Raw genomic sequence first — 17883 nt, forward strand, 5'->3', positions numbered from 1 at the left:
AAATTGACTTCCTTACAGACAGCACCAGTTAGAGACCTGACAGGATCCAGAGCATTTATGCAGAATGGGATAGGCTGAGGAGAATGGGACTTGGCAGATTCAGAGCAAAGGTTGAGAGTCCTTATTTAGTGCAGGTCAGGAAACCAGCATGTCCTGAGCACCGCTGTGCCAGCTACCGTGCAGAGGGCTTCACACGTGGTCTTCCCAGCGACCATGAGGTACGAGTATTGCCCATGGCAGGAGAGGAAACTGAATTCCAGATGTTAGCTGGATGAGCTGGCACCGTGGCCCAGTGGGTAAGGGAGCTGTCTCGCACACAGCCACTGCGGTGCAAATCTTGGCCCTGGTGGCTTGAAGAACCCACAGGGCATGTGCGCTTGTATGCCCAAGATGGCAAGAGGGTGGGAAGAGAGGAACAGGGGTAGCAGCACAGTCGCCACATTGAGGAGTACTTTCTCCCTCCCACCAAACCCTGTCTCTCTCTCTCTCTCTCTCTGGTAAGTGCATGTGGCCGCTATCAATGAAAAAACAGAGAAAAAATATTTTAGCCAGTCAAAGGGTACACAACTGGGGCCAGCCCATGGCACGGTGGTCAAGGCAACTGGATATGCCATGGCTGAGGGTTTCATGATTTAAGTCCTAGATCTGGCGGCTCGAGACACACTCCTTGCATGAGGGTGTGTACCCAAAGTCCCTAAAGGAGGGAGAAATGGAGAAAAAGAGGTTGCGATGTGACTGTCCCCCATGGGGGAGTGCTTTTTTCACTCCCCTCCTTCTTTCTCCTGTAAATGCACATGCCCTCTAGCCAAAAAAAATTTTTTGAGAGGTTTTTGCTATAGGGCACATGCGTATGCCAGAGAGACAGAGAGATAGAAAGCGAGAAATCACCCCCCAGGGGTATGGCCACACTGCAGTCCCTTCTCCTCCATTCTCCTCTCAGGATCTTGGGCACGCACGCACTTGCACCCGGTGTGAGTTTAAGCCACCAGGTCTGGGGCTCGAACTGTAGTCAAACTGCAGTCAAACTGCAATGACACATTCATTATGTCATCTGCTGGTCCCGTTTATACTATTGTTTTGAGGAGTAGAAATAATATACATTTCTCAACAAATGTCAGGGGAAATTTATGTAGATCACATTTCTGACCACAGTGCAATTAAGTTGTATATCCGTGACAAAAAGATAACTAGAACTCTCCTGTAAACTTGAAAATTAAGTACCTCACTTCTCACGCATGCGGCCGTAAGGATGTATGTAAATGACTCGCATGGCGCCTGCTGTGTTGTCGGCCCTCAGTGAACACGAGCTATGATCAGGATTAGGATTCCTATCATGCCAGGTTATAATGTTAATTGAAATCTGTTTCTTGATTCATGAGCGTGTATGCATGCATGTGTGAACGTGAGAGTCTGGTCAGGCCACGCTCCCCTTTCTCCAGTCCTCCAGCCCATTAGAACCTGGACACTTGGTCGTGTGCCTGGCGTGTCTCAGGCCGACCACGGCCACCGAGTGGGATCCTGGTTCTCTTGAGCAGTGCAGTGCTGCTGCGCCGGAGTTGACCCCAGCATGTCAGTTCAAGGCCTCTGTGATGGTCAGTGCCCACTCCCTATCCTGCCGCTTTTGTCTACTCTAATCCGTGACCAAGAAGCACAGAGTGTGTGGGGAACTCTTTAAGAGAAAGATGCGGCGAGGGTCAGCAGGTGGCATGGCGGTTAAGGTGCTGGACTTCCACATGGCCAATCACAGTTCAAGTCCTGCACCTGGTGACTTGAAAATCACTCCAGGCGCGTGTGCACGCATGCCCAAGATCCCAACGGGAGAATGGAGGGGCAGGGATTGCGATGTGGCCATACCCCTGTGAGGGCGATTTCTCCCTTTCTTTCTCTCTGACAGATGTACACACCCTGTGGCAGAGAGAGAGAGAAGGAGAGAGAGAGAAAGGGGCTACCTGGCTAAAGACCATCAGTGTAGACTCTGGCGTCAGCCTCCCTGATGCTCACAGACTGGCTGTGGGGGGTCACAGCTTTCAGTGACCACACTAACCTCTCCCAGCCTCAGTTTCTCATGTGTGGGGTGGGACTTAGATTGTATTCTTACGGGGTCGCTGTGAGAGTGAAATGAGATGAAGCATCTTGGTGTTTAGCTCAACCCCTGGCACATGGTAATCCTTTGTGTGTGTGTGTGTGTGTGTGTGCGTGCGTGCATTGTGTGTACACATGTGCTCACGTGTGTGCATGAGAGAGAGAGAGCCAAGGGGAGGGGGCAGGAATGGGTACAAGCCAGTGAACGGGCCTGGTTGGACGGTCAGCTCTTTCCCCTGGAGCGTGCGAGTGGGTCTGAAGTAAGCGAGCTCTCCTTCCTCTCTAGCTCTGACGTTCTTGACAGCGGGAAGTAGCTACGTTCTCTGGGTCTGGCTGATTCACAACGATGGTGCCTGTAGTTTCGCCCCTCCAAGCAGCTCTCTGCCAAGGCGCTCCTGTTGGCCAAGGGGGGGACACCCACCAGACTCAGGTTCCGACAGGAAGGAAGTCCCTGTAGCAGAAGAACAGCCAGCAGTGCAGAGGGCCGGGTTACAGGGCTGAGCTCCAGTCTTGGAAAACGTCCCTTGTGCCACCAATTCATCATTCTGACGATAATGAACATGTCACATCCGGATAACTAGAACAGACTTTCAGCAAGTTATAGTTTCCCTTTCTCCATCCTGTGTGCCGGAAATGGACTTGATCATCGCTAACTTACGTAAGAGGGTGCCCTAAATGTTAGATGCCTCTGAAGTCTGAACCCAGGCATTGGAAGACCAGATTGTACCACGGACAGATACAGGAAAGGAGGATTGGGGTGGACGAGGGTGAGCGCGATGAATGGAGAGTCCCCATTGTGATAGTCACTCATTTGCCTCTAGACGTGTTCTTTTTCTCTTCTCATCCTCACAAGGAACGATTTCATTTCTCTACTCGCTGTGAAGATTTTTCTTGAATGTACATCTTGGGGTTGGAGTGGAGTGCTGAGCAGAGTTCTTTGATCCTGAGGTTTTTCTGTATGATGGGTCTCCATCTGCTTTGGTTTGGAGGCTGAGAATGCCAGGTGATCGGACAGAAAACAGCACATAAGAGTGGGAGTGGCCTCTAATCTCCTGTAGCTTTTTCCCCAGGGACCGACAGGGATGAAGAATGAGAAGGACCATGTATATGTGTAGCCTTTACAATTGTTTTTCTTTCGTATTAGTTGATTGATTGTAAATGTTTGTTGAATAGTAAATAAGTACAACTTCTCTGCTGTATTTCGTGTTGATTACTTTGGACCCAGGGATTAACTTTCAAGTCTCCTGTAGGTATCTGTGGACCAAACTGTCGCTCCAGTGTTGGATGGTAACAGTTTGGGAGTAAGCACAGGCCAATCTGTGGACAGAGGCAACAGCCAGACCTCTGGGAACCCCCAGAATGTGGGAGAACAGGGCTTCCCTTCTGCAAACTCCAGCGACAGCAGGTAAGATTCAGAATGACCACACTTGGCCATTCAGAATGGGGAGTAGGGGACAGTCTAACCTTGGGACCAGGTTCTGACTCAGCCACAGATCACCTGTGGGGCCCTGGGCAAGTAAGTCAGTTCTGACCCACATCTATGTGGTGGGGCTGGGGATCTGTGCCCTGCCTTCCTCAAAGGATAGCTAAGAACTTCCTGCAGAGACAAGAAGGACGAGGAAGTGTCAAGTCCAGTGGTTCCGGGCGGTGGTGTAGTGGTAATGCAGCTGGTCCCATAGGAGAAGAGTCCTGGGTTCACACCTAGCACCTCCCTGAGCAGGCCTGGTAGACATGTACTCAGGGAAGCCCTCGGGCACGTGGGTCCCCCATGCACGCACCCAGCATCCTCTGGTCAGGATGAGATGAAGCAGCCTGTGAAAGGTCCTGGGTAAAACCAGAGCGGTCCAGGAAGAGTTTGGAAATGATCGGGCCTGAGGACATTATTAAAAGGAGAGATGCAGTAGATTTGGACACACAATTGCTTTGAGAGTTTTTATTTGTTTTCAGGTTTTTTATGTTTTTTTTTTTTTTTTTTTTTTTTTTTTGAGAGATTTTTGTTGTAGGGTGTGTGCGGTTTCCAGAGAGACAGAGATAGGGAGACAGAAAGCAAGAAATCACTTCCCCAGAGGGGAAGGCCATGCCATAGTTCCTTTTTGGGTACACATACACGTGCACCCAGTGTGGGTTTTAAGCCACTGGGTCTGGGACTTGAACCAAGTCGACTATGTGAGAGTTCAGCAACATAACTATTACACCATCTGCTGGCCAAGTTTTTTTTGTTGTTTTGTTTTATTTTGTTTTGTTTTTCTGTATGCTCATATTCTTGCTGGACAGAGAGGGAAAAAGTAAACAATCACTTCCCAGGGAAGATGGCCATGCCTCAATCCCTTCTCCATTCTCCTCTCAGGGTTTTGAACACGCATGCACTTGTACCTGGTGTGTGTTTCAAGCCATCAAGCCATGTGAGATCCATCACCTTAACCACCATGTCACGTGCTTGCCCCATGAATTCTTTTTTAAATTTTCTTTTTTTTTAAGAATTTTTTTTTAATTCCATTTGTTATTAGCTTTTAATTTGACCAGTGAGAGACAGAAAGAGAGAGAGAGAGAAAGGGAAATGGAAAAAGTAAGCCGCCAGGTCCAGGACTCAGACTGCGGTTGGCCATGTGGGAATCCAGCACCTTGAACCGCCACTCCACCTGCTGACTTCTCTTGTCTAAATTTTCTGAAATGTACACTTGGGAAGGAGGACACCCCTGGGAGGTGACCCTCAGTGGCAGTGTCGTACTGGTGTCCAGCTCTGCATGAAGCAGTGTTTAGTGTTTGTCTTCTTGACTGTGTGTGTGTGTGTGTGTGTGTGTGTGTGCATGTGCGTGCCCTGCGGACCTGCTGACAGGGCGCTCTGTGTTACAGCTCTCAGCAGCTGGTGGCCAGCTCCTTGACATCGTCCTCCACCCTGACAGAGATCCTGGAAGCCATGAAGCACCCCTCGTAAGTGCCCCTCACGTCTGAGTCTGGGGACAGGAGGTTCCCAGAGGCATGTGCCGCGGTAGTGCTCAGGCAGTGTGGTTCGGAAGATTCGTTTGCTCCTGATGCTATGAGACTGCGGGCGAGTGACTTGATCTCTCTGAACCCCTGTTACCTTGTTTGTAAAGTGAGATTTTAAAAAACAGCGGTTAAGTCACAGCGTCGATAAGAACTAGATAAAATAATTATGCGAAGCACCCAGTGTGCCGCCTGACGAGTACCGGTGTTCCCAGGGTGTCACTGCCCTTCTCCTCCCTCTTCCCCTTCTCCCTGTAGCACCATCTCTCGTCCTGTCTGGGTCTAGGAATAGCACAGAGAAATGGCTTTACGGGTGTCCTCACCTCAGGTATTCAGTGCTTAGTAGGAGTCCCTTGTTTTCCCTCTTCCCTTTCTGCTTGCCACCGCTGGTACACACGGACCCTGCTCCCTGCTCACCGTGCTGGAACCAGGACAGGCGTGCAGCTGCTCTCTGAGCAGAAGGGGCTGTCGCCGAGCTGCTTCATCAGCGCCGAGGGCGTGCACTGGCTGGTGAACAACGTGGAGGGCGTCCAGACGCAGGCCATGGCGATCGACATCATGCAGGTGAGACAGCGGGGTGGGGTCTGTTGAAACGCTCAGGTGCCCCTGCAGCCAGGGCTGGTCCCAGGACCTGCAGGTTGGGATGAGGATCTGTTTTTGGTATGTGTGAGGCTGGTCTTGAATTGCTGAAAGAGTAGGTCTTGCATTGAAATATACTGTATTTTGACTTCAAACTCAGGCAGAATTTATTTTCTGGACTGAAATGTTCTGGATGCAATCTGTGCCCTTTTTTTTTAACTTTTGTTTTTTGTTTGTTTAATTTATTATTATTTTTTAGTTTGCTACAAGAAATCTCTGTGAAAGATTTTTTTTAATTTTATTTTTAATTTATTTTAATTTTATTTATTCATTAATTTATTTTAATTTGACCAGAGAGAGAAGGAAAGTAAGAAAGGAAGCCACCAGGTCAGGGACTTGAACTGTGGTCAGCCATATGGGAATGCCTCAATCCTCCTCCTCTCTGTGAAAGACTTAGGGAATACCTTCCCTGTTTTCCCATAACTGACACCTGCTTATTCAAGACCCAAGGCTGCCTTCCAGGCTGTCCTCAGGGGCTGTGATGCCCCTACTTACCGTGTCAGGACCCTTGGTTTAGCAGAATGAATAAATGGATCTCATGCCTCACACCTAGACCTAGGGCCACCTCTTATTGTCCATTTCCATATCACTGGTGCCCAGCATGTCATTTGGCACATGATAGGCACCTAGTGGACACTTATTAAAATTTTTTTAAAGTTTCCGTTCAGGGACCAGCAGATGGCGTAATGGTTACGTTGCTGGACTCCCACATAGTCCACTGCGGTTCAAGTCCCAGGCCCCGTGACTTAAAACTCACGCTGGCTGCATGTGCATGCATGCCCAAGATCCTAGGAGGAGACTGGAGGAGAAGGAACTACAAATTGGCCCTCCCTCCTGGGGGTGATTTCTCTTTTTTTGTTTCTTTGTCTCCATCTCTCCACCACGTGCACGTGTCCTATAGCAAAAATCTGTTTAAAAAAAAAAAAAAAGAAAAAGGTTTTGCTTATTTATTTTGTAGGTTAGAGAGTCACAGAGAGAGACTGAGACAGCCTCTGCAACAGGGTCTTGATGCCGTAATCCACCCCCAGCCTCAGCTACCCATGAATCATGGGCACACGTGTGGCTGGCATACTCAGGGAGGTCTTGAATCGGGAACCTCCCGTGTGGGTCAGCCTTGCAGAGACTGTATTTTACCGCTGTGCCCCTGTCTAGCCCCCACTTGCTGATGTTAATTACATTCTTCAGAGCTGGAATTAACCATGAGAGGACAGGACTGGAGAAGGTCTAGTTGGCTGAGCTAGTTCATGCCCTCCTGTGAATACAGAGCTCCCTGGAAATCAGTACCATTTGCTGGGTTGTCGTCACTGAAGTGTAAAATCCATAACTGATTTGAATAAACAGGCGATCTTTCCTTCTCTCTTTAAGGATCTTGATGCACTATTTTTGCATAGCCTTTCCCTGGTAACCTTATGCCCTCCAACCTCCCTGAGAATGCTCTTTTCTTCTTCATACATAATGCTGCAGAGTAGTTAAAATGAATGAACTGAAGATACAGATAACCACACAGATAAATGTCAGAAGCATGATGTGGACTGAGAAACCAATTTGCAAAATTATATAGTATTTGAAATCTCATAAAGATACCTCATATTCTTTATCAATTCTTGGCTATGTAATCATTTAAAATGTATGTGAGAATAACATTACAGATTACAGTAGCGATTTATTTATTTTTTAGAATTATTTATTTAATTCCATTTGTTATTATATTTCAAATTTGACCACACAGAGATGGGGGTGAGGGAGAAGGAAAGCAAGAAAGCAAGCCTCCAGGTCTGGGACCCGAACCACAGTTGGCCATGTGGGAATCCAGCTCCTTCAACCACCATGCCACCTGCCAGCCCTAGTAGCAATTTATTTCGAGGAGAAAGAAAAAATGGAACTTGGGAGAGTCCTTAGAGCTTTTTTTTTTTTTTAATTGCCAGAAAGCATGTATATATATGCTAGCTGGAAAGAAGGAGAGAGAGAAAGTACCCCCCAGTGGGTCATGGTCATACCACAATCCCTTCTTCTCGATTTCTCTGTCCTTCTGGGATTTGGGGTATGTACACACATGTGTCTGGTCTGTTTTCAAGCCAGCAGGGCTGGGATTGAAACAAGCCATGCTGGATCTGTCTCCCTTAACCACAAAGACATGGGACTAACCCAAGATTATTATTATTTATTTAATAAATATAGTAAAATGGTAAATTTGCTCAGTCTGAACAGAGGTATGCCTAGACTTTCTCTATATTTTTTCTGTGTGTTTGAAGTATTTATGATACTATAATATGTGCTTACATGTTACGATGTAAATTACACCAGGTACAACAGTTAACATAAAGCAATCAAGTCTAACGGGGTGTGGGAGTAGGGTCTCCTCAGTGCTTCCATCCCCCCCTTGACTCCAGGGCATGACTGAGGGCTACCCCTCTAAGATGTTCCTCTGCAGGAATTTCAGTGTCTCAATGTCTCTCCTAGAAAATGCTAGAAGAACAGCTCATCACGCATGCGTCTGGCGAAGCCTGGCGGACCTTCATCTACGGCTTCTATTTCTACAAGATAGTAATGGACAAAGAGCCCGACCGAGGTCAGAGCCGAGCAAATGTGGTTGTCTGCGAGGAGCGGGTGTTCTTCCTGGTGACGTTCTCTCTAGCATGATGGTGGCTCTTAAACTCCCTGTATAACTTTGCATCCTAAACGGGTAGACCTGTCGGGCTCCCTGAGCCTCTGTGCTTGATGTCATCGTAGCACAGTGACAAAAGTTTAAGTACAGTGTGGGTGGGAGGTAACCCTAAAAGAGGCCGAGGGCCCTGGTGTGAGGCAGTCCCTGTGGGTCATTGTGGCACTCCACCTCTGCCCAGCACAAGTGCTGCTGATGTAACAAGAGGGCTCCAACCTGCAACTTACAGCACTTTTCACTTGCAGATCTCCAGATTTAATTTCTTCCCCTGGGGAGACAATCAAGTCCTAGCAACATTGCCAAGATATATGTTTTTTATTATTATTTTTTTCTTTTTTCTTTTTTTTTTGGAGAGGTTTTTGCTATAGGGCGCATGCGCTCGCCAGACAGACAGAGAGATAGAAAGCGAGAAATCACCCCCCAGGGGGGATGGCCACGCTGCAATCCCTTCTCCTCCATTCTCCTCTCAGGATCTTGGGCATGCACACACATGCGCCCAGCGTGAGTTTAAGCCACCGGGTCTGGGACGCGAACCGCAGTCGACTATGTGGGAGTCCAGCGACATAGCCATTATGCTAACTGCTGGTCCTCATTATTAATTTTTAATGAGAGAAAGGACCCAGCCACAGTCATGTACACTTCCTACGGCTGCTCAGCAGGTTGAGGCCATGTGGGAGGCTTGGGTCTGATTCCCAGCGCCCCCAAACACCAGGCCTGATGGTGCGTGCTTGTATTCCCAGCTACTCAGGAGGCTGAGGCAGGAGAATTGCAGCACAGTGAGACCTTCTGGAGAGCGTTACACACACACACACACACACACACACACACACACAGAGAGAGAGAGAGAGAGAGAGAGAGAGCACTTTCCCGGAGGGCAGCCATTTCTAGCATGGGTCAGCGCTGGCACGCCGATCTCTGTAAATACCCAGAGTTCAGACCAGCGTCTTCAGTCCACCTGGACCACATGGGAAGCTTGACGGGAAGTGACTGACACCCCTCACACAGCGGTCTCTCCACCTCTGAATTCGAGAGGTTGTTCATGAGGTAAAAGCAGCGTGTGCCATTCAGGGTGCTCTCTGGTCCGATGTCAGACGTGGATTTGTGCAGGTTATCTTCCCCGCAGCCACCGCTGTGCTCGGCATCACCTCTTCCCGCTAGTTCTGGGTTTGACAAGCGGATACCTAGTTTACCTTCGAGTTGAAAGAAACCAGGTTGCCGCCATATGCCCTGAAATTAGAGAGGTGAAACTGAGGATTAAAAACCTCGTTTTAATTCAAGTAACATAAAATTAACCATTACAAAGTGAACAGTTGAGGGGTGTCTTATATAGTCACGGTGTTGTACAACCAGCACCTTTATCTAGTTTCATCTCCCCGAAAGGAAACCTCCTACCCATGAGCATCCGCCCCAGCTCCGCCTCTTCCCACCCCCTGGCAACCACTAACCCACGTTCCGTCTCTATGGCTTTGCCTAATGCAGGCATTTCATGTAAATGGAATCACAGACTCTGTGGCTTTTCATGGTTGGCTCCTTTCACTCAATACAGTGTTTGCAGGTTCCTCCACGTTGGCTCGTGTCAGTAACTGAGCATCGTGCTAAGGCTCCTTGTGTCCCTGTTTTCCCAGTGGCCTTGCAGCAGCCTGCCACCACCTGGCACACGGCAGGGGTGGATGACTTTGCCAGCTTCCAGCGCAAGTGGTTTGAGGTGGCCTTCGTGGTGGAAGAGCTCTTGCACTCCGAGATCCCCGCCTTCCTCCTGCCCTGGCTGCCCAGTCGGCCAGCCTCTTACGCAAGCCGGCACAGCTCCTTCAGCCGCAGCTTTGGAGGACGGAGTCAGGCAGCTGCACTTTTAGGTATAAGTGGCCAACCTGAGTGGAGGCTGGGGGAGGGCGGCAGCCCGGGAACGATGCCCTGTGGTTTGGGATGAGAGCCCCTGTGGCTGTCAGCACTGTGGGCTCCCTTGCTGTCAGCCGCTGGCTGAGTGTCTAGCTTCATTGTTGTCCTCACCGACAGGCAGCACTTAGCACCTCTCCAGTCAGAGCGTGCTGCCAAACCTGCATGGACTGGAGAGCTTAGAAAGCATGGCCCCTTTTCCCGAGAGCCCCACAGGACACAAGAGGTGAGCTGTGCACTGGTGCTCACTACAGGGCAGCCCCTGCCAGAGGCCTTCTCTAGAACAATGGTGTCCTAGGATCTCAGAAGAGGAAGGAACCTAAAAGGTCGTTCATTCCAGACGCACAGTGCTGAGAATGAATCTTCCCTCCCGACTTCCTCCCCAAGCGCTAGAGCTGAAGGGTGTAACTGAAACTCTTCCTCCTATCGCTGTTTCTGCAGCTCTGTGATGGGGTAAATACCAGCTACTGGGAGGTGGTGATCTCTGGTAGGAGACAGGGCCTCTGCTTCGAAGGACAAAACCGGGGAATTAAGACATGATAGACTTTAGAAAATATGAGAGATCTTCAAAATGCTTATAGAAAAATGGAATTAAAGTATGAGTTTATTTCGATGTAAAAAAAAGTTGATACCTATGTGTAATTTTTTCCATCAGTTTCCTTGCCACTTTCACAGAGAAACAGAGACAGAAGGTGTGCAATCACCCGTGGGGGTATGGCCACACCACAATCCAGAGGACGCCTGCACTCACAGGAGACAGGGAGGGAGGGAGAAAGCACCCACTGTGGACAGTGGTCACACTGCAGTCCCCACTCCATCCTGTTGGGATCCAGACACACATACACCCTGTGTCCAGTGTGCTTCTCAAGCTGCTACATCTGGGACTCAAACCACGGAGCCAGCCATGTGGAATCTGGCTCCTTTAACCACTAGGCCGTATGGCCAGCCTGTGTCCTAGCTTTTGAGAGAATGACAAGCCGTACACCTAGCAGCTCAATCCCAGTTTCCTAGACATAGCTCCTCTGCCTCCGACAGAATCACATGAAACTTGCTCAAGAGTCATTTCATCTTTGTCAGTGAGAAAAGCCATGCAGGGCCTTTACCTGCAGGACCCAGAACTAAGCTGACCATTACAGATGAAGAAAGATCATTGAATGAACAGTTGCGGGCAGGGGCAGATGAGGGGGGTGGGTCATAGTTTATAGTAGCCCCAGGTCTGGCAACGCCCAGGCAGAGCTCTCACTTCAGGCGGATTGTCTGAGCCATCTCTAAGTCTTGAGATGAGCAGGATTTCTGAGCAGGGGTCCTGGATAAGTGAGCAGGTTTGGTACTGACCTCGAATCCTTGAGCAGCGCAATGATGATGACACAGAGCGCTAAGCTTCTTTGAGGTTTCATAGAATCGAAACCAGAACATCCAGACTGACTCACTGAGGTCTGTGAAACTCGTCCCATCCCTTCACATGTCACTGAAATCAGAAGATCTGAGGTTCAGGCTGGTTGAGATTCTGACTCTGTGATCTTGGCCAAGGCATCTTCCTTGGTGGGTCGCTGTTTCCTTCTCTGTAAATGAAGGGGTTGAGTTAGATTAAGGGAGACTATAGTTTAACTAGCCAAATATAGCGTACTATTTGTTTTATGATAGATTGTATTTAAGTTTAGTTTAGTTTTTGTGATAGGGCACATGCATTCACCAGAGAGACAGAGAGAGAGAAATCGCCCCCCGGGTGGGTGGCCATGCCACAATCCCTTCTTTAAGGATTTTGGGCGTGCACGCACATGCACCTGGCATGATTTTCAAGCCATAGAATCTGGGACTCAGCCCATGCAGATGGCTGTGTGGGATCCAGGACCTTAACCTCCATGCCACCTGCCAATGATTTTTATTTATTTTTAAAAGGTTTTTGCCATATGGCGTATGCACTCACCAGAGAGAGACTGAGACAGTGAGAGGGAAAGTGAGAGATCATCCCCTACAGAAGATGGCTATGCCGCAATCCCTTCTCCATTCTTCCCTTGAGATTTTGGGCATGCATGCACACATGCCTGACAGGATTTTCAAGCTGCCAGGTCCAAGGCTTAAACCACATGTGGGAGTCCAGCTCCTCAACTACCATGCCATCTGCTATCCTCTAGATTATATTTTTTTAAATCTGTTTCAGGTTCATGGAAAAATCTAGTAGAAAATATCCATACATCCTTTTTCCCACATGCACTCAGCCTCTCCCAACATAAACACCCTTTGCCAAAGTGGTTCATTTATTAAAATCCATGAACCTCTGTTGACATCTGTGTTTACCCCAATGTAAACCCCAGCCCATGGTTTACACTGGGATTCACTCAGATGTTGTACATTCTGTGGGTTTAATAAAACGTATAATGTTAGGTATTAGTGTCACCGTCCTAAAAATCCATTTGTCTTAATAAAGTTTTATTGGAGCATAGCTGAACCCATTTGTTTGCATTGTAAATGACAGGGGTGGAGTTATTTCAACAGAAATCTTATGTCCCATGAAATTTAAAATATTTGTTACCTGATCCTTTGCACAGTGTTTGAGAAGCCCAGGGACTAGGCGATTTCTAGAAAACTTCTAGAATCTGGTACCTTCATGTGGGTGCTCAGATGTTTTGTTCTTCTTTCTCATTCCACTCCTCCTTTTCCCTCTCTTGGGGCCCCTCCTGTGGGCTGGTTCAGCTGCCACTGTCCCAGAGCAGAGGACGGTGACCCTGGATGTCGATGTGAACAACCGCACAGACCGGCTGGAGTGGTGCAGCTGTTATTACCATGGCAACTTCTCCCTGAATGCAGCCTTCGAGATTAAGCTGCACTGGATGGCAGTGACCGCTGCGGTGCTCTTCGAGATGGTGAGAACCTTTCTGTGAGTTGGTTGGGCCTTTGGCTGTTGTTGCAGAGGGGTATGGACACTTTTAGAGGTTCATGTCACTTTTATTTATTTATTTTTATTTATTAATTAGAGATTTTTTGCGACAGTGCGCTTGCCGGAGAGAGACAGAGAGGAAAAGTGAGAATCACCCCAGGGGGATGACCACACCACAATCCCTTCTCCATTCTCTTCCTAGGATCTTGAGAATGCACACACATGCACCCAGGATGGTTTTCAAACCACCAGGTCCAGGCCTTGAACTACAGTTGGCCATGTGGGAGCCCAGAGACATAACTCTACACTATCTGCTAGCCCCAATTAACCCAGGCTCCTATTATCTTTTACCCATACTATTGGACTAGCCTTTTATATATATATATAATTATAATATATATATTTATATATTATATATATTTAGAGGTTTTTGCTATAGGATGCGTGCGCTTGCCAGACAGACAGAGACAGAGAGACAGAAAGCGAGAAATCGTCCCCCAAGGGAGATGGCCACACCGCAATCCCTTCTCCGTTCTCCTCTCGGGATCTTGGGCACATACGCACACATGCCCAGCATGAGTTTTAAGCCACCGAGTCCGGGATGCAAACCGTGGGCGACTACATGGGAGTCCAGTGATATTGCCATTACACTAACTGCTGGTCCCTGGACTAGCCTTTTAAAACATTAAAAACAAAGGGGGAAAATTCAGTAAAAAGAGTTTCTCAACCACTTCTGACATTTGGGGTCATTTCTGCTGTAGGGGGCCAGCCTGTGCATTGTGAGACATTGAGCAACACTCCCAGCTTCTGCCCATTAAATACCAGTAGACCTCCCCAGCAGTGCTAACCAAAAATGTTGCCAGATATTGTCACATGTACCCAGGCAGCGGGGTGTTGCCTCCTGTTGAGAATCACTGGTCTAGAGCAAAAAGTTGATTTATTCTTATTATTCCCATGTAAAAGAAGTCACCCTTACTACTTTACTGAGTCCTTCCAGAAAGAGTCTATGCATGCACAACAGTTAAATGTAAATAAGAAATCCTAAAATAAAAATACTGAATCATATTAAATGAATAAAAGTAGTAATTTTTTAAATGTTACTCCCTCCCCCTCCCCGAGATAGTAGCATGGGATATATGCTGTTTATATCACATTTCCCCTTACCTATATATCTTCCATCTGGATAAATAAATATGTCTTTTTTTTTTTAGGACAAATAAATATGTCTTGTTAGTTTGTTTTTGTTTTTGTTTTGCCTCATTGTTTTTAAGGGCTTTGGAAGAGTTTGTACCGTAGTTTACTTAGCCAGTTCTCTAGGGTTCTTTGTTCATTTGTTTTTAAGAATTATTTCATTTTATTTATTATTACTACTTAAAAAAAAAATTGACTGAAGGGAGAGAAAGAGGGAGTTTGAGAAAGCAAGCTACCAAGTCTGGAACTCAAAACATAGTGGGCCATATGGGAGTCCGGCACCTTGGCCACCATGCCCCCTGCTGGCCCTAGCCAATCCTCTGTTAATGGACATCAACTCTTAACCCAGTGCTCCTCAACTAGGGGTGCTCTTGCCCCCAGGGTTACTTGGCAATAGAGATATTTTTGCTTTTTTGCAAATGGTAAGGGAGCGTTACTGACATGTAGTAGGTAGAGACCAGGGATGCTTCTTCTTATCCCGCTATGCTCAGAACAGCCTCTACAGCAAAAAATTAACCAGCCCCAAAAGACAAGTGCCGAAGTTGAGAAGCCCTGTTTAAACCAGTCTTCCTGTCTGTCTGTGCTCCTTCTAGTTCATCCTGGCTTGCTTCTAATCAGACAGTTCATTGTTCCGGCACTAAGAAGCCACCCTAGCCACACCCCATCCCAAGTCCCGGGGCCTGTGGGATAAGCCCCCCTTACCCTGTCAGTCAGTATTTCCTAGGAGCTCCCCCTACTGTCTGTACAGTCTGCCACCCCGTTATACAGTCTAATTCAGCCACAAAGAATGTCTTCCTGCGACTGCAGTTGAGCCCTGCTCCCCTCCAACACCAGCCCAAGCATCTCACTGCACAGCTGCACGCAGCTGGAAGGTGCGGAGAGCTTACTGATAGCTGAGAGATGACCAGAGCGAGATGAGCACAGCCTTGGCTGGCCATGTTTCAGGTTCAGGACTCATAGGCCCTGTTTCACTCCACAAGACAGGGTGTCCTGGGGAAGGGGTTTGTCCGCACCTCTGCCTGCCCAGCCATGGTCTACCTCCCCAGTCATGGTCTACCTCCCCAGCCATGGTCTACCTCCCCAGCCATAGTCTACCTCCATATAGCACTAGCATCCCCAAAGACCCCTCCTACAGAAAGCCACTCATCAGAGGAACCTCCTTAAAGTACAGATCAGTAACGTCACCCAGTTGCTCATCCTGCTCAGCCTTCAGGGGACACCAGCTCTTCCCCAGCTGACTGACACTGGGGTGACCACTCCTTCCAGGCACAATTAACCCTCTGACCCAACAAATGTACATGTTGTCCTTGCAGGCCCTGCCAGATAACCAAATCACAAAACAATGCCACTGCAGCTGTCACGGACACACACGGACGGTTGCCGTTGGGCAGGAAGGGAGTGTTTATTTCCTCAGAGGGAATTTAGCAACTGTCTTTAAAAAGTACATTTTCACATCTGTTCATGAAAAACCCACCAAGAGCTGCTACTCCCTTTATCATTTTCTTGGGTTTTTTGTTTGTTTGTTTGTTTTTTCTTTCCAACTTGCCATAGTGTGCATGCATCTGCCAGAGAAAGGTGGAGAGAAGGAGGGGGAGAGCGAGAGAGAGTAAGAAAGCACCCCCCAGGTGCTTTTCCAGCTCATCCTAAGGCCTGCGGCCATGCTGTAATCCCTTCTCCTCCATTCTCCTCTCTGCATTTTACATACACACACCTGATGTGCCTCTCAAGCCGCTGGGTCTAGGACTTGAACCTGTAGTCAGCCATGTGGGATCCAGCTTCCTCAACCACCACACCATTGGCTGGCCCATTTGTTTGTTTATTTAATGTTCTCTAATATATATTATTATTTTAAGGCTATATTCATATTTGTTATAAAATTTTTTTATTAGGATAAATATTATGTAAAATAAAAAGCTTGTTTGACTAGGCCTTAGGGATTATTTTGGCCAAACTTGAATCTTTATTTTGAAATTTTTCTTGTACTGTTGTTATGGATGTTTCAAAGAGAAAAGCTAAAAAAGATCTCCAATTTGTTGTATTTGTTCAAGTGAAGGTATGACCCAAACCGTATTTTTTTTTAAATAAATGCATCCCTGCTTTTTATTATTTTTTTTTCAATTCAATGAGTTTTGTGTTTAAAAAAAAGTATCTCAAGAACTTGAAAATTGTCACCATTCCCTAAGAAAACATCAGTGGTAGGAAGTTTGTCTTTATGCCCCAGTAACGTTTGCTCTTGGTCTTCAGGCAGATGACTTAGGGAGTTTTCAGAGAGCGGCTCTCATTCTGCCAGGTCAGGCCTTATCGCTTCTGGCCAGAGGCCACCACAGTCATCTCCCACCCTACGTCATGTTCCTTTGAGCCAGCCTGAGTGGATTATTTTCCTACTCGATACTTTGGACTTCTTAAATTCCTGATAAAGGACAAAATTAGAAGGACGTAGCCGATATCCTGTGACCTTTCTCTAACACGCATAGAACAGGAGAGTTTCAGCTGTCTCCAGTCCATTCCTTCCAGAAGAAACGCTGAAGCTGCGGAAGCTGAGGCCGTGACGAGGAGCTGTGTGCCCAACTCAGTTTTTCGAGTACTCCTCAGGAAGTTAAAGCATGCTTTCTCCTGCCCAGGTCTGAAGCCCACGCACGTGAAGCAATGAACCCGCCGATCTCTCTGCGCGCTGCTGCTCCAGGAAGGTCCCTCTGGGAAGTGCTCTCTCTTATCTGAAAGAACTCCGAGCTGATTCTGTTTGTTTCTGTACTTTCCACCAGGTCCAAGGTTGGCACCGAAAAGCTACCTCCTGTGGCTTTTTGTTGGTCCCGGTTTTGGAGGGTCCTTTTGCGCTGCCCAGTTACCTGTACGGCGACCCTCTTCGAGCCCAGCTCTTCATCCCGCTCAACGTCAGCTGTTTGCTCAAGGAGGGCAGCGAGCACCTGTTTGATAGTAAGAGATACTCGTCGCTGGAGGTTTCGTCTCCATGAATAGGACTCCTGCCCCCACCGAGGATAGCTTTCTGGTGGTCTCATTTCCCCATGCTAGCCTTTCAAAGAAGGGCCAAAAGGATTTGGGTTTTAATCCTCATGCCTCACTGAGTAGCTGGGTACCCTGGCCAAAGCACTCGATGCCTCTGAACCACGAATTCTTTATTCCTGACACGGGAGTGTCTAGAGCTGCCTTGCCCATTTTGTACATGCTCCAGCCTAACTGGTAAGGGCTGCAGAGATTTGAACCTGACAGGAGGTTGGCATGTTCTGCTGTGTTTTACACAGAGGTCCAAAAAGGGGGATATCAAAAACAGAACAGAAAACAGTATTCTTTTGTGGTTGTCAGCTCCTGAAACGATGCTTGTGACTCGAGTCCTGCATCTCAAGGAAGACAAAGTAGAGCCAGAGGAGGCTTGGGGGACAGGGGAACCCAGATGAGAACCCGTCCCACCAGGACAGGTTGTCTATCTGGAAGCACATGGGCCAGCCTGACCCACTGCCCAGGCCTGCCCAGCAGCCCTCGAGGGCGGCTGCAGGAGAGAGCAAGGGAGAGCTCTACTTAGGCAGCGTAACTACCA

At 48.0% G+C, this 17883-nt stretch overlaps 1 protein-coding gene across 1 annotated transcript in view; it reads left to right on the forward strand.

Annotated features, from left to right (window-relative positions):
- Positions 1–17883, forward strand: part of DEPDC5 (DEP domain containing 5, GATOR1 subcomplex subunit) — a 141116-nt gene that overhangs the window by 115933 nt on the left and 7300 nt on the right. Inside the window, exons 34-40 of the mRNA XM_006147962.3 lie at positions 3333–3487; positions 4936–5013; positions 5499–5631; positions 8167–8275; positions 9994–10221; positions 12956–13125; positions 17093–17264. Coding sequence (XP_006148024.1) covers positions 3333–3487; positions 4936–5013; positions 5499–5631; positions 8167–8275; positions 9994–10221; positions 12956–13125; positions 17093–17264 — 1045 coding nt within the window. The remainder of the gene's footprint in view (positions 1–3332; positions 3488–4935; positions 5014–5498; positions 5632–8166; positions 8276–9993; positions 10222–12955; positions 13126–17092; positions 17265–17883) is intronic.

The sequence above is a fragment of the Tupaia chinensis genome, unplaced genomic scaffold (assembly GCF_000334495.1).
Source record: "Tupaia chinensis unplaced genomic scaffold, TupChi_1.0 Scaffold000226_1, whole genome shotgun sequence".
In the NCBI taxonomy this organism is placed as follows: domain Eukaryota; kingdom Metazoa; phylum Chordata; class Mammalia; order Scandentia; family Tupaiidae; genus Tupaia; species Tupaia belangeri.